The sequence below is a fragment of the Papio anubis genome, chromosome 4 (genome assembly GCF_008728515.1).
Source record: "Papio anubis isolate 15944 chromosome 4, Panubis1.0, whole genome shotgun sequence".
In the NCBI taxonomy this organism is placed as follows: domain Eukaryota; kingdom Metazoa; phylum Chordata; class Mammalia; order Primates; family Cercopithecidae; genus Papio; species Papio anubis.
Window position 1 is genome coordinate 146,919,760 of NC_044979.1, and position 16,050 is coordinate 146,935,809.

Here is a 16,050-nt window from a genome sequence, read left to right on the forward strand (position 1 = left end):
TTCTATTTTTAAAATATTGTATTACTTGGTACTGTTTGGAAGATGTTCCAGTATATATCAAATTATCAAAAGTCCATAGCCTTGTCTTACACAGTAGCCAAAGCCACTTAGGCAGTTTCAGGTGTTTGAGTTTCCAGAATTCTTGTGATGACATTTGTAGGATTCTTCTTTTAGACTTGGACCAAATTCTGTAACCCAATATTTGTCCTTCAGATTGACAGAGAGCAGCAGGCAGTGTTTTCTCCGTCACGGGTGTGGTGGGTGGCATCCTGGTGGCATAAAGAATTGCCTTTGGTAACTTGCCCGGAAGGCTGTAGGGTTATTTTCCACTTAGATTTTCTCCGATTTCTTTTCTTTTCTTGTCTTGTCTTGTCTTGTCTTGTCTTGTCTTGTCTTGTCTTGTCTTGTCTTGTCTTGTCTTGTCTTGTCTTTTCTTTTTTCTTTTTTGAGATAGAGTCTTGCTCGTGTCGCGCAGGCCAGAGTGCAATAGCGTGCTCTCAGCTCACTGCAACCTCCGCCTCCTGGGTTCAAGCAATTCTCCTGCCTCAGCCTCCTGAGTAGGTGGGATTACAGGAACCTGCCGCCACACCCGGCTAATTTTATGTGTTTTTAGTAGAGACAGGATTTCACCATGTTGGCCAGGCTGGTCTCGAACTCCTGACCTCAGGTGAACTGCCTGGCACAGCCTCCCAAAGTGCTGGCATTATAGGCGTGAACCGCCGCGCCCGGCCTCCGCTCTCTATGCAGGTGGTCGGTAGTTCCAGAAGTAGTTGTGTGTAAGAATCACCAGGGAACTTGTGTGCAGCCCCTGAGCCCCGCTTTCAGGGGTCTTGATTCAGTGGGGTGGGATGGGGTGGGACGGGGTGGGGCAGGCTGGAGTTGCCGCAGATGACTCTCGTGCAGGTGGTCCATGCCGTTAGGCTGACCTCATGACGCCACACACTGTGAAACCATGCGTCCATGGCCCTTGCAACAGACGCCGTGAAACCATGCGCCCACTCCCCTCACCACACACACACACACACACTCTCGCCGTGAAACCATGTGCCCACTCCCCTCACCACACACACACACACCGCGCGCCCGTGAAACCATGTGCCCACTCCCTCATCGCCTTATAGCGTGTGGATCGGGAATCGTCGATCATCACGATAACCACCCGCCGCCTTAACGTGGATGGATCGGATCGTCGATATCCCCATATGCCTGCCACCTTACCCGCGCCTGCGTGGTCGGATAAGTCGTTATCCTCACCTGCCGCGCCGGTCGGATCGATTATTATCCTCACTTATGGCATTGCTGGATTGAATCGATCAATTATCCCCTCCTGCCTGCCTGCCTGCCACGCGCCGCTCATTGGATTGGATCGTCATTATCCTCGCCACTTACCACCTGCCACAGCCTTGCGGAATAAGTCGTGTTATCCCCACTCCTGCCACCACCTGCCACCTGCCACCGCCGCATCAACGCTTGCGGGTTCGGTCCATCCATTGGTCAGTCCACCACCATTTCCACCACCTTCCATTCCACCACCACCACTAGATCCGTCCCGTCCACCACCACCCCTTTCATTGGTCATTCTTCATCCCCCCTTACCACACACACACACACACGCAGTGAAACCATGTGCTCACCCTCACCACACACACACACACACACACACCACGCAGTGAAACCATGTGCCCACTCCCCTCACCACACACACGCACTTTGCATGCGTGAAGCCGTAACCGCTGTCTGGCTAGGCGAGCACATCCTTGTGTGTCCTGTGCTTTTTGCTGTCTGCGGCAACTGCCTGACCACCTTTTTGCCCAGCATCAGCTTTAATGGGTGTTCCGTGCTCCGTGTTATGGCTATGAGGACTTGCTGATTTTTTTTTTTTTTATTGTTGAGCTTTTTTATAAATTAAAAACTATGAGATGGAGAAAGTTAGTTGGTTCAGCCACTGTGGAAAACAGTCTGTGGTGGTTCTCAGAAAAGCCAAAAATGGAATGCTCCATCAGTGCCACTTCTGTGTATCCACCCGAGATGATTAAAAGCAGCGTTTTGAACAGACATTGGCACACCCGTGTTAGTAGCAGCTTTATTCACAATAGCCAAAAGGTGAAAGCAGCCCGGGTGTCCACCGACAGGCGAATGGATACGTGTGAAGCCATGCAATGGAGTATTACTCAGCCTTCAAAAGGAAGGAGAGTCTGCCACATGCTGTAACGTGGATGAGCCTTGAGGACATAATGCCGAGTAGAATAAGCCCGTCACAGAGAAATGCTGTGCGGTTCCACCCGTGTGGCTGGAGTGATCGCATTCTTAGAGACGGAAGGTAGCATGGAGGTGGCCGGGGATGGGAGCAGAGGGACTGCAGGAGTTCCTGTTTAATGGGACAAGGTTTCAGTTTTGCCAAATTAAGAGTTCTGGGGATGGATGTGGTGCTGGTTGCCCAATAATGGGAATATGCTTGACACGACATAACTGGGGACTTAAAAATGGTTAAGATGGTATATTTTATGTTAAGTGTATTTTAGCACAATTAAAAACATCCTTACATGGTGGCAGGATGATGCCACCTTGGCCAGGCGTGGTCCCTGTCTTGGGTTTCCTCGGGATACCCTCTTGGAAGAGCGTGGCAGGTCGGGGCTGAGGACCCCCCTTTGCTTGCTCTCTTAGCCTCATCCTTTTGGAAGGTCTGGTGTTCCTGAGGTAGCAAAGCTTCTTGCCAGGTCACAGAAGCCCCACTCTAGAGGAGCGGCTCTCCGGCTCCCAGGCTACTTCTCCGCGCAAGCCTCTCTGAGAGCTCGCAGTCCACCCCTGTGGCCTCCTCCACGTGCCCAGAGCCTCTGGGGCTCCTCCTCCCCACCCTAGCTGGTTCAAGGGTATGTCCTTTACTCCAGATGATGGCCTCCATCCTTCTCCACGGACTGCTGTTAATGTGAGAAGAGGGCGCCGGGATGCTTCCTGTACAGTTCAGGAGGTGACCTCCTGCCTGGTTTGATCAGATTCCACCTTATTCTTGACGGGACCTCCCTTGTGGCCTCAGAAATGTCCACGTGTTGGCAAAACCACCTCGTCTTTTCTTTTTCTCATATGGAGCGCTCTGAAACCATTGCCTTAAACCCCTTCTGTTTCACTAACTAAAGCTTACACTTCATCCCCAGAGAGCACATTTTCTTTTATTTATTTACCGTTTATGTATTTTATACATAATATTTTACATATTTACGGGGTACCTGTGATATTTTCTTACGCGCATAGAATGTGGAGCGGGCAAGTGCAGGGTATTTGGGGCGACCATCACTTTGAGTATTTGTCATTTCCATGTATTGGGAGAAGTTCTGCTTTTCTTCTAGCTACTTTGAATTGTACAAGACATTGTTAGCTCTAGTGACCCCACTCTTCTGTGGAGCAACTGAATCTATGCCTTTCATCTCACTGTACGTTCGCACCCGTTAACTCACCTCTCTCCATCTGGCCTTCCACTCACCCAGCCCTGCCCGTCCACTATACCTCTCATTCTACTCTCTGCCTTTGGGAGGGGAATTTCCACAGCTCCCATGAGTGAAGACATGTAGAGTTTCTTTCTGTTCCTGGGGATTTCACCTGACGTGATGACTTCCCATTCCAGCTACGTTGTTACAAATGACAGCCTCCCTCCCTCCCTCCCTTTCTTCCTTTCTTCCTTTCTTTCTTCCTTTCTTCCTTTCTTTCTTTCTTTCTTTCTTTCTTTCTTTCTTTCTTTCTTTCTTTCTTTCTTTCTTTCTTTCTTTCTCTCTTTCTCTCTTTCTCTCTTTCTCTCTTTCTCTCTTTCTCTCTTTCTCTCTTTCTCTCTCTCTCTCTCTCTCTCTCTCTCTCTCTCTTTCTCTCTTTCTCTCTCTCTTTCTCTCTTTCTCTCTCTCTTTCTCTCTTTCTCTCTCTCTCTCTCTCTTTCTCTCTTTCTTTTGCTTGCTTGTCTTGCTTTGTTGCTAGGCTGGAGTGCAGTGGTGTGATCTTGGCTCACTGCAATCTCTGACTCTCTGGTTCAAGCAATTCTCCTGCCTCAGCCTCCTGAGTAACTGGGATTACAGGCATGTGCCACCATGCCCAGCTAATTTTTGTATTTTTAGTAGAGATGGGGTTTCACCATGTTGGCCAGGCTAGCCTTGAACTCCTGACCTCAGGTGATCCACCCTCCTCGGCCTCCCAGAGTGCTGGGATTACAGGCGTGAGCCACCGCGCCCATAGCTCTTGTTGTTTCTTTTGGTCGGATGGCATTCCATTGTGTGCACATCCGCATTTCTTTATCCATTCCTCTGTCACTGGACACAGGTTAATTCCGCATCGTTGCCATCTTTGCTGCGATAAACATGGGAGTGCAGGTATCTTTTTGATACAGTGATTTCCTTTGAGTAAATACCCCGTTGTGGGATTGCTGGATCGTAGGGTGTCGTTCTGTTTTCAGCTTTTTGAGAAATCTCCATTCTGGGTTCCATAGTGGTGGTACTAATTTATATTCCCTCCCAACAGCAGCTGAGAGTTCCTGTTCCTCTGCATCCTCACCAGCATCTGTGTGTGTGTTTGGTCTTTTTCATAGCCATTTGAAGCTGGGGTAAGGTGGTATCTCATTGTGGTTTTGATTTACATTTCCCCGATGATTAGTGATGTTGAGCATTTTTTCATACACCTGTTGGCCATTTGCATGTCGTCCTTTGAGAAATGTGTCCTTTGCCTACTTTTTCATGGGACTATTTACGTTTTTCAATTGTTGTTATTTGAGTTCTTTTTGAGTTGTATTTTGGATGTTAGTCCCTTACTGGCCGAACAGTTGACAGATATTTTCCCGCATTCAGGAGGCTGTCTCTTCAGTCTCTTGTTTTCTTGGATAGGCAGAAGCTTATTACTTTGATATAGTCCTGTTTGTCTATTTTTGTTTTTGTTGCCTGTGCTTTTGAGGTCTTAGCTATAAAATCTTTGCCTAGACCAATGAGTGTTTTCCTTGTTTTCTTTAGTAATTTTATATTTTCGGGTCTGAGGTTTTAGCCTGTAATCGATCTCCAGTTGGTGTTTGTATATGGGGAGCACATTTTCTTTTGATGACACTGCCGAACCAAGGGTATACTTTTAACATGTTGGTTGATGATTGTACTTGAAGCGTGTTCTCCTCATGTCCACGGCGACATCCAGACACCGCCTCCAGGGTGCATGTCCTCTCCTGGCCTCGCAATGCCAGTATGAAAATGGGCTTGGATTGTACACCCTTAAAACATCCTCCCTGTCCCTTCCACATCCATCAAGTTAACAGTGCAGGGGTTGTCAGGTAACAGTGCACTATGCCTGTGCCCTGGGGTTTTGGAAATGAGCCTTAGGAAGCCCAGCGAAGCAGGTAGGGGGTTCAGCCTGGAGGGGCCAGGGCTGGGGCTGAGACCCAGGTTTTCTCCCGCGGGTCCATCTCCTTTTCCTTTAAGGATTTCCTGGCCTTCCCTCTGTCTCTTCAAGTAGAGTAGACTGGTCCCATGTGACGTTCTTGAACGCTGTCATCGAGCTCACTGAGCTTGTGCTTTTGAGTGGAAGCTGAACCCTGGTCATGAGCAAGAATGGCCAGACAGGGCTCACGAGGCTTGGTTTAGCCAAAGTAGTGACTGCGGGTTTTTCAGTGCAAGAGGCTGTGAAGGGAGGAATTCCTCCTGGTGCCCCTGTGCCCTCCAGCGGCTTCTGCCCATGGGAGGTGTTGGGCACACCACCCCTGTGGTTGGAGGGCTCTGGAATCGCAAGCCCTGCAGCTTCAGTCCTCCCTGTGATAGGGGCCTGGTTGCATGGGGACTGAGAGGCGGCACCAGGGATCTGGGGGCCTAGGGATGTGGCCAGCGAGTATCCAGGCTGAGAGCCCATCACGTGTCAGTGCTCTTGAGGGCTGGGGTCTGTGTGGGGCCATCCGCCGGAGGCGCCAGCCTTCTTCCTCAGGACAAGCCGAGCTCTCTGTTCCTGCCTGGGGCAGGACCAGCCCCAGGACACACCCCCTCAGGCAGGAGGAGCCACCCGGAAGCAGCCTCCTGCAGAGTCTGTGGGAATGTGGAGCCAGCCTGCTCCCTGGGTGGTTGAGATGGATGCCCCCGGGCTTCAGAGTACTCAGGTTTCTGATGTGGCCCATCCATGCCAGAATGAGGCGTTGACCCCAATGACATGAGACAGAGGCCTTCCTGGGTGTCGTAGGGGACTGCCTAGTGCGCTGTCTGTGGGAGCCCAGCACTTCAGAAGAGGTCTGTGTCACTCTCACTTTCCAGTTTGTTTGAACCCGTCCCATTTCTCCCTCATTGCTAAATGGTTGTATTTATCATGGTCTTGGCGTCACTGGGAATTGCAGAGCGTGGTTAGCAGAGCCTGGCCCTCCGAGATCTTACCCAGCTCCCAGCTTTGCTGAGTGGGTTCGTGCTTTGGGGCAAGAAGCTTGTTTCTAAATCAGTGTCGGATGCTCCCGGCTCTGCCTCCTGCTCTGTAGGCTGCAGGGAGGCTTCCCCACAGAGGGAGATAGCAGGCAGTGTGCCCTCTGGTGAGAGAGAGCCATCCCATCTGGGAGAACCCTGGGGCCTGGTCCTGCCTGACAGATGCCTCTCCACTGGCCTCCTGCTGTTTCAGGTCCAGTGATGGGGCCCTGAGAGGTGTGAGGCGGGTGGTCTTGGCTGTGTAGGCGGAGCCTGTAGCCTGCCGCCTGTGACCACCCTACCTGCTGCTGGTTCTGGGCACAGGGGCTGGGGGGCGCCACTGCAGATGTGGACATACGCGATTTTTATTTATTTGTAAATAAATTCTTCCCACCGAGTTAGTGAAAATTTACAGGCCCTTTGACTAATGCAAAACAACTTAAATATCTCATTCAAATGTTTCAGAAAAAATATCTCTTGGCTTGGAAAGGTTTCCTTACTTTTTTTTTTTTTTTTTTTTTTTGAGACAGAGTCTCGCTCTGTCGCCCAGGCTGGAGTGATGGCAGGATCTCAGCTCACTGCAAGCTCCGCCTCCCAGGTTCCTGCCATTTTCCTGCCTCAGCCTCCCAAGTAGCTGAGACTACAGGCGCCGCCACCTCGCCTGGCTAATTTTTTGTATTTTTAGTAGAGACGGGGTTTCACCGTGTTAGGCAGGATGGTCTCGATCTCCTGACCTTGTGATCCACCCGTCTTGGCCTCCCAAAGTGCTGGGATTACAGGCGTGAGCCACTGCGCCCGGCCTAGTTTTTTATATTTTTAGTAGAGATGGGGTTTCACCGTGTTAGCCAGGATGGTCTCGATCTCCTGACCTCGTGATCCGCCCATCTCGGCCTCCCGGAGTGCTGGGATTACAGGCTTGAGCCACCGCGCCCAGCCTGGTTTCCTTACTTTTGTACTGATATTTTTAACTCCCCGAGGTTGGAAGCTTTGGGAAACTCTGGAGAGAATGGTAACGGCGTTCAAGGCCAGCTCCACCTTTCATCGCCCTCATAGAGTTCAGTTTCTCTTCCAAGACCTTTCAGTCATAAGTGGTTTTTCCACGGAGCTGCTTTCTAACCCCGGTTTACCTGTGTGTGGGAGGACAGATGGGGTCTCCCTGGTGCCAGCTACTCCTTCTGCACCCATTGCTATCCCTACTAGACGCCCAGCAAGGGGCCTGTTCTTTGGGTGGGCAGAGGAGACCTCTCTGAGGGGACCTGGAAGAGAGAAGGCCATGGTGTACTCTGTGTGAAGAGGCTGTGGTCAGAGGGAGGGCTTAGGACTGTCCTTGGGTGTGTGTGAGGGCTCAGGGCCTGGGCCAGGCTGCAGGACATCTGCTCACAGGCTCTTGGTAGCTTCGTTCCAGAGATGGAAGATGCCCCAGAAACTCGAAACTAATGCTGAGCAAGGCGGGCTCCAGTTGTCCTCCATGTCCTGCAAAACAGGCATGGGATGGTGAGGGGCGCGGGGGTGGCCAGAGGCTTTATAAGGAAGTGGCTCTTCCTCTGTGTTTGGAGGAGGAGCTGGGCGCTGGAAGCCCAGGGGAGGGGCTGTGTGAGCACTGGATGAGCTGATGCAGGGTTTCGGGGCCCCATGGGCAGGGTACTAAGTGACAGGAAACGTCAGTGGCTGTCTCAGGGCAGAGGGCCGGGCCCAGCGCGTGAGGTTTGCAGCGTGCGCGTTTTAGTTAACAGGATGGCTTCTGTTAGGGGTCCGTGGTTGCAGTGTGCCTCTGCGTGGCTCTGGCTGACTCGCAGAGAGGAGTTCCCTGGCAAGCTGCTGGGAGGGTGTGCCCAGGATCCACCCGAGGCTGCTCTGGGGGCCTGGCTGACAGAGTGACTGGGGCCTCTCCTTCCAGGGGTGCAGGTAGCCTCGTTGGCCAATGTCGGGGTCCCCGTTGCTCATTCAGTGGTGCAGTACCAGCTCCTTGAGTGGGGCTGGGCGGGGCTGTTACAGCATTGCCCGGCACCTGCTTTCTGTGTGGACCTGCGCTTGGTCCATGACAGGTGAAGAGAAGAACGAGGATGGGGCCTTGGGCCCGGGCTCACGTGCCACTTGCTCAGTCTAGCCAGTGAGCCTTGGCTTTGTGCCCCAGGTTGTGAGGCTGGGAACGCTCACACACCACTGGCGTAACTGCGTGCCCGGCTCAGATCCTTGCTGCGTGCTCTGGAGTCCCAGCGCTGAGTTAGAAGACATGGCTCAGGCCGCTGCTCATCATCGCGGTGCACGTTGAACTTTGAAGTGGCTGTTTCACGTTGGAGTCTGAGTTTCCTCATTTAAAAAATGGAAACGGTGAACAACAGGGTTCCTTGGGCATTCGCTGAGACAATCTGCAATCGTTCTGGAAAGTAGGAAGCGCTACACCTGGGGATCGCTGATTTTCCTCTTGTTGTTATGTGTGGGTCTTCTGGAGAGGTGAGGAAAGGAACCTAAAACTCTAAAACTCGCTGAGCACCTCTTCTGTGCCAGGTGCCTGGTGGGTGCTTTTTAAACATGATTTCATTTCCTCTGAAGAGCGACACTGTTAGGTAGTGTCTCTGTTTCTACAGGTGAAATAAAATCGGGGCTTACTAAGGCCGTCTCCCCGACATTGCATAGGGTGGGGGCTGTGGCTGACCCCTGTCGTAGTGAGTGCGTGCTGCCCTGGACCCGGGTCCGCAGAGTCCGCACATCCTGGGTCCCAGAGCAGCAGCTACAGAGGTTCCTTTTGGCCGTGTTTGGTGTGCAGAATCAGGTTTACTCTGGGGGACAGCTGGAACTGAGTGTGCCTTCTTTATCCTGCAGGACTCCAGAAGACCTTTCCAGATTCGTGGTTGAGCTGCAGCAGAGGGAGCTTGCCTTGAAGGACAAGAACAGCGCTGTCACCAGCAGGTAGACCCGGCCGCCCAGGGCGCTTGTGGGATGTGTTTGCTTTGGAGAGCTGGGGCGAGTGAGAGTGTGTGCCCCCTGGCTCTCGGGGCACGGCGGTGCTTCACCGTGTGGGTGGCCCTGGTCTGGGATGGGAAGAGGCAGCAGGGATTTGAGGGAAGGGTTTGCCCCATGTTTCCACCATGTGCTGTGAGCCTCAGCTGAGGCACCACTGTCTGTCATTCTGACAATGTGCTAAACTGCCATGGGGTCTGGGGGTTCGCCTCCCGTTGTGGGGTCCCTCCTTGGATCAGGAGGGTTCTCGTCTTCACAGCAGGGTGGGGCCTCATGTGGTCTTGGGAACCAGCCCGTCCATCACTAGCAGGCCCACCCTGAGTCTTCATGTCAGCGTGAATGCAGGTGTGATTGGAAGCGGCTAACTATGAATAGCAAGAGACATGCCCGTCACTCAGGAAATCCCAAGGGCTTCAGGGAACCTGGGATGACAATCAGACATGTGTTTCTTCTTATCCCACACCCCGGCTCTTCTCTGGTTTCACTCGTGGCTGTGAGGGGCCATACCTCTGACATCACACACAGAGGCAAAAAGGAGAAGCCTCTTTCTTGGATCTTTCTGCACAAGGAAGCCTTTCCTAGGACCCCCACTGCCAGCAAGTGCCCCTGATGCCTCCTTGGCTAAAAAGGGGTCTTATGCCTTCCCCTGACCAGAAGATGGAGTTACCATGGGGGACTGAGCCCCGTCCGGTGGAACCCATGGGCCTGGTGGGCAGTGGGGCGGAGGGAAGGGCCGTGCAATGGGGCTGCAGGGGAGCTCTGTGCCCTGCACAGCTCACCAGGCCGTGGGTCTGTGTGGAGGGCCTGAAGCCCACCTGTTTGCCATTGATGATCAAGCTCAGCCTCGTCCTCCTGTGGAGAGAGTGTTTTAATAATTTATTAATAGCCAGAAGGAGGTTTCTTATTTTGGGGGCTGATGTCACTTTGAAAATTGGCTTTTCGAAGCATCTGGGTGTGTTGGACATAATCATATCATTTTACTGAAAAACCTCAAATGATAAAGATTGCCTTTTGCTTTCAAAGCCACTGTCAGATGAAGCAGGCATTAAAAGTGATTTGAAGTTAAAGCTTTCACATTTTACCAGGTGATCCTCATCATTTTACTTTGGAAATGAAACAGAATGAACTATTAAAGGAAAGGAAACTTGGCTATACTTTTCTCCCACCAAAGAGGGAGGTGCTTCCTGAAATTATTTGTCTTAACAGCAGCAGCAGGCCCGTCTCTGTGTCCAGTGCCACACGGAAGGGAACGTTCCCATCTGCTGGCTGTCTGTGCTGCCTTCGCCGTGGTCACAGATGTGGATTGAGCCCATGGGGGAATTGGTTTGGGAATGGGGTCTCTGCCTCAGGGAGCAGCCTCTACAGTGGGCAGGTGGTCCTCACAATCCCAGCCGTGGCTGGCCTCTCAGGACCTGTGGGCTCCCTCTGAGAGCTGGAGCGCCTGCCCTGGGGAAGGATGAGTCTTGGGGCACCCCCATGGAAGCGCTTGGTGCTCCATCCTTTTCTGTGAAATGGGATCTTGGGGTTGAGACGAGGTCCTTAGTACTGCTCCGGTCTGGGAGGCCAAAGGGAGAAGCTGCCCTGAAATCCTGGGTTCTCACAGGTGTTTCCCAGCTGGGTTTCATGTGTGTGTCGGTGTGCTGGCTTCCGTCCCACCTGTGGCTTACTGCCCTGTGTGGGCTTCTTCAGCCAGGGTGCAGGCTTCAGATGGGGCTGGTCACACCCCTGCCACCCACTGCCAGGAGCGCTGGAGACGCTTCCCTGAGATGGGGCAGTGGAGAGGCGCGGGAGGCCTCTGGGCGTGAGGCTGGAGTTCCCGGTCCCTCTTGCCTGCAGGGCCTGGGGGGCAGCTGGTCTGCTCCTTGCTGGTCATGTGACTTGGGCAGGCACCTGGTCCTCTCTTCATCTCTGTGAACCGAAAGGTACTGGCAGTAACGACTGGGTTGCTGTCAGGTCTGAGCCTCCTGAGCCATGCCTGGGCACTAACCGTCCCCGGGTCTCAGTGTTGCTGCTTGCTGGTGGGTGGACACTTTCCGACCAAGGCTTTCTGGGGCCTGGTGACACTGAGTGCCTGGCCCTTTTGTGCACTTCCAATGCCCAGGAAGGAGGCATACCCTAGGACAGGTGGCACTGGCGGTGGCCACTGAGGTGTGGATGAGTCCAGTCGTGGCCTCGGCGCTTGAGTTCTGGCCTGTCCCCTGGGCTGCTGCTCTCTTAGGTGGCGGGACACTGTGTTCGTCGTGGCCTGCCATGGCGGGGTCAGGGAGCCTTGCACGGTTGAACAGCTGAGCACATTTCTACAAGTCTCTTACAGGCAGTTGGACAGAAATTCAGATGAGCGTGAAGGAGACGGCATGGCAGAAGATGTGAGGCCACGGTGGCCCAGATCCCTGAGGGCTTTGCCAGGCGGGCCTCAGTTTAAAGTCGCTTTTGTTTGTTTCTCATTGAATGTAGCTTGTAGTCACTGAAGAAAGAGCCCTGGTCCAGCTGAGGTCACGGGTCATGAGGGCAGCTTCCGGGCATTTTCCCTTGTCTGTGCAGAGTGGTGGGCATGAGCTCGTGGCGACGCGTGCTCTCCTCTGTGGTTTGTACCAAGTTGGCCGTGTCCATCTCTCCTTGGTAGTGAACGCTGTTTTTGCCATCTGAGAAGCTTCTCAGGGTGCGGCTCTGCTGCCCTGTTCCTCGCTAGCCCAGTGCCCGGTGCTCCCTCTCCGGGGCAGTGCCCTGTTCCTTGCTAGCGCAGTGCCCGGTGCTCCCTTTCCGGGGCAGTGCCCTGTTCCTTGCTAGCCCGGTGCCCGGTGCTCCCTCTCCAGGGCAGTGCCCTGTTCCTCGCTGCCCAGTGCCGGGTGCTCCCTCCCCAGGGCAGTGCCCTGTTCCTCGCTAGCCCGGTGCCTGGTGCTCCCCTCCGGGGCAGTGCCCTGTTCGTCGCTGCCCAGTGCCCGGTGCTCCCTCTCTGGGGCAGTGCTGCTGTGATGGTGCCGCTGGCGTGGCTCGTGTGGCAGCATCTCGGAATGCTGGTGCCTCAAGCCGACCTTCTGAAGTGACGGCTGGGTCAATCGTGTGCCTGTTTTCAGGAGCTTGGCTTTTAGAAGATGAATGTTGCCTATCAGCCAGCGTAGCGTGCCTGTGAGCGGCCTGCATCGCGCAGTCTTGTCTCACTTCCCGGGCGTTGTGTAACCTCCTCCTCTGCTGATCTGATGTGCGGAACAGAGCGCCCTTCCCGCAGTCGCTGTCTTGGTGACTCGGTGTTCCTTTCACCAGTGTGACACATGTCCACGTCCGTGAAGCCAGAAGCCAGCAGGTACCCTGGCAGGTCCTGTGGGTCGGGCTTCTCTGCGGAGTTCCTGCCGTTGCTGCCTTTGTTTAAGTTTGCATCAGTTTCTCTCCATAGTTACTGCAGTAGCATTCCAGCCTGTTTCAGGGAGGAGCCCGGACTCTGCCACCCAGAAGAGTTCCGATGCAGGGAAGGCAGCCAAGGGAGGGTCTGATGGGAACTTGTGGTGAAAGCCGGTGCAGGAAACAGATCATCTGGCAGTGAGCAGATGCCGAGTCGGAAGCCATCCCCTGCCTCGTTTGAGGAAGATAGAATGATACCGTATCTCGGAGTTAGCTACTGGGCCATCAATCAGCCTGGAGCCAGAAGGAATTTTCCCAGCATCGAGCTACGGTGTTGGCCCCCTTTACTGGTGAAGCACAGTTCCAAATGCTGCTGTGAGCGGCACTGAAATTTCTTTCTGAATGTTTCTGTGCTCTTAGGACTGGAGGCTGGAAGCCCTGCGGTGGTACCTGTGCTGCATCCTGGTCTTGGGACTGGAGTTTGTAGAGGCAAGAAGCTTCTGGAACTCTCAGTGCAGGACTTTGCTTTCCAGGGTTGCGAGGAGTCTGCTTGTTAGCTTTATGCGGGTGTGCTCAGGTGCTGCGCTGAAATTCCTGTCTCACAACAGAGAGTGTCTGTGGGGCCGCTTGAGGGTTCAGCGGGATGATGTTGATAACACGCCTGGTGCAGCAGCTCTCGGCAGTCCCCGGGACGTGGTGCTGTGGCTAAGGGTCCGGGGCTGGCTTTGGAGCCGGGGCAGGCAGGGCTCTCAGTGGACAGCGGGGCAGCTTACAGGGCACTGGCCATAAGGCGCTCTAGGAGGGCAGGGTACCTGAGTGCATTTCGGCCTGGGAGTTGGGTCAGAACCACCAAACTCTGCCTCCTGTGTGTTTTTCCCTTCCTTTAGCCATGGACAGATGGGGCGTCATCGGTCACTGGTGTGAACAGAGCCTGTCAGAGCTCCTGGTCCTCTTTACCTTGGGGCAGGAGTTTCAAGGCAGTACGGGGGAGCCTGGCGTGGTTTGCACTGGAGCCTCGGTTTTAGCTCTTTGAATCTGAGAATGCACCTCCTGGTTGTGGGACTGAGGACAGGGCATGCAGTTCAGAATCCGTGGGTGGGTCTGGTATGCCCTCTGCTCACGCTTCACACAGGGTGCCCCGGGGCTGTCTTGTAGCCTCCCTTCCCTTTCCAGGCCCTCTTAGTCTTCTTGGCCTTTAGGGACCCAGGCACCCTGCTACCTGGCGTCCCCAGCTCTGCTGTCCCCAGCTCTGCTGTGGGTAGAGCCGGGACAGGAGGCTGTAGTCCTTTGTGGCCCAGCCCGTGACCGTGCTGTCGTTTTTCAGATCTGGAGTGGAACAGGCCGACGTGCTCTGAGGGCTCTTGAAGAACAGGACTGGGAAGCTCTGGCGTGGGGCCGTGCTCTGGGCAGTTTCTCTGCTGTGCCGGAAATAAGGCCATGCTTTGGAGAGGGCTGGTGGCGGGAGCGGGGCCTCTCAGGACCCTGTGAGGGCTCCAGAGTTCAGGTTTCTCATCTGTAATCATGATGATGAATGACAATGGGGATGATGAGAGCAGTCAGTGTTTATCCCACATCTGCCCTCACCATGCGCTGTGCTGTGCTTCATGTGCAGCGTCTCACTTGAGCCTCACAGGCGCTCCCAGCTAGAAGCTCTCATGATTCCCTCTTTTGCAGGGGAGGAACTTGAGTCCTGGGTTAAACAGCTGGGAGGTGGTGAAAGCAGGACGTGCGTCCGGGCCCGTGGGTCTCCAGAACTCTGTGGGATGTTTGCAGGTGGATCCTGGGTCCCTGCGGGACGCGTCGTGAGGCTGCTGCCTCGGCCTTTGGCCTTGCTTCTCTGCCTCAGCAGAGACCCTGGGCCGTGGATCCTGCCTGGTGCTGTTTTGCCTGTTTGAAGCCTCAGGTATCCTCGATGCTGACTTAAGTTAGAGCCGCCTGAGAGGTGCACAGAGGGGAGCCCTGAGGGGCGTGGATGCAGATGGAGCTCTTCGTATTGGGGTCTGCGCCAGCCTCCCCTGCCAGCACCCTGCGAACATCAGCTTTCCCAGCAGTGCACTCCAGCCCGGGCTCTGGTTGCTGCAGTTTGTTTTGAAGATCCCACTTTGCTGCCTCCAGGCAAAAGAACCCTTGGCCTGAAACCACCAGGCTGGCATGTCCTGGAGCACCTGGCCGCGTGGTGCTTCCGGGTGCCTGGGCCTGCCCTGTTTCATCTGCTCCTGCCATTGGGCCTGGGCAGCGTCAGGAGGAGGCAGGCCCTTGTCAAGCAGAAAGGACTCGAGAGGCATTGGGTGTGATGAGTGGGTATCACTGTGTTTTCTGTCACAGACGGTACTTTTCTGAACCTCTTCCTGCCTCAGGTTTCTGTTGCCTCCCAAGAGTGAGTGAAGATCAGTTTACTAGTTATGAGTCTTTCCTGCTGTTGGTCCCAGGCGAGGCCGTCCTCTCAAGGACGTAACAAGGCCTTATCACCTTGTCACTTGGCATTTGAATTATGGTGCACTTGAGCCATCCAGAGACCAGCAAGGTACATGAGATCCACGGTGGCTGGGCTGTTCCCCCCTTGCACCTGAGGGGCCTCCCGCTGGAGAAGCCACCGCTGGTCCAGGCTCCGGGCCTGTATTTGCATTTGGCTCTGCCCGGGGTGGCTCTCCGAGCGAGTCTTTCTGGTGATGGTGACTCCTGTGAGGGGTTTTGAGGCTCAGTGCAGTCGCCTGTGTGGAGCCTGTGGGCAGTGCTGGCTCAGGGTGCGGGTTTTAACTAGTCCTTGTCATCGCTGGCACCTTGTCCTGCTGTCACTTTTTGAGGTAACGGGGAAGTACAATTTCTGGGAGCCTAGGGCATAGCGGGGTAAGTTTTCCAGGGGGCTCCGTGGGGCAGGATGTCTCCTGTGCGTGGCCAGTGGTGATGATCGAACGGGTTAGGTGGTGGCGGCGTCTGGGAGGTCAAGGTGATGGAATTTGCCATGGATTGGTGTGGGTGAGAGAGTGCATCGGGACGGCCGGTTCTGGCCTGCCCTTGAACTGACCATGGCCTCAGCCATGTGTTCCCAGCAAATCTCATGCTCATCCTGACCGCCTGCTCTCAGTACAAGGGGACCCCTGGGGTTGCGGGTGATACGGGCAGAGGTCTTGTTGCGTCCGTTCAGCTTTGGTGCCACTCGATGTAAATGGGCTTTGGCAGGAGGTGTGGAATCAGCCTGAGTCTAACGGGCTGTCTCCACGTGTTCCACGGTGGCAGCCCGCCATGCCTGTCTGATCCAGGGCTGTGGTGGGGCACGCGCCGGGAGCTCTGGGTGGCACTGTGCCCTTTACCATGGGCTCCGTGGCAGCTAGGGGTGCTCCGGCTAGCAGCAGAGAAGCTGCGT

At 54.4% G+C, this 16,050-nt stretch overlaps 1 protein-coding gene across 9 annotated transcripts in view; it reads left to right on the forward strand.

Moving 5' to 3' along the window:
- The window catches only part of MAD1L1 (mitotic arrest deficient 1 like 1), a 414,177-nt gene that overhangs the window by 76,924 nt on the left and 321,203 nt on the right, over nt 1-16,050 (forward strand). For 8 of the 9 annotated variants that reach the window (XM_003895654.5, XM_017956539.3, XM_017956540.3 and 5 more), the window contains one exon: nt 9,213-9,299. In XM_003895654.5, the coding sequence (XP_003895703.1) occupies nt 9,213-9,299 (87 nt within the window). Of the gene's footprint in view, nt 1-8,082; nt 8,844-9,212; nt 9,300-16,050 lie in introns of those variants that run through there. The other variant, XM_017956546.3, reaches the window with a different exon arrangement.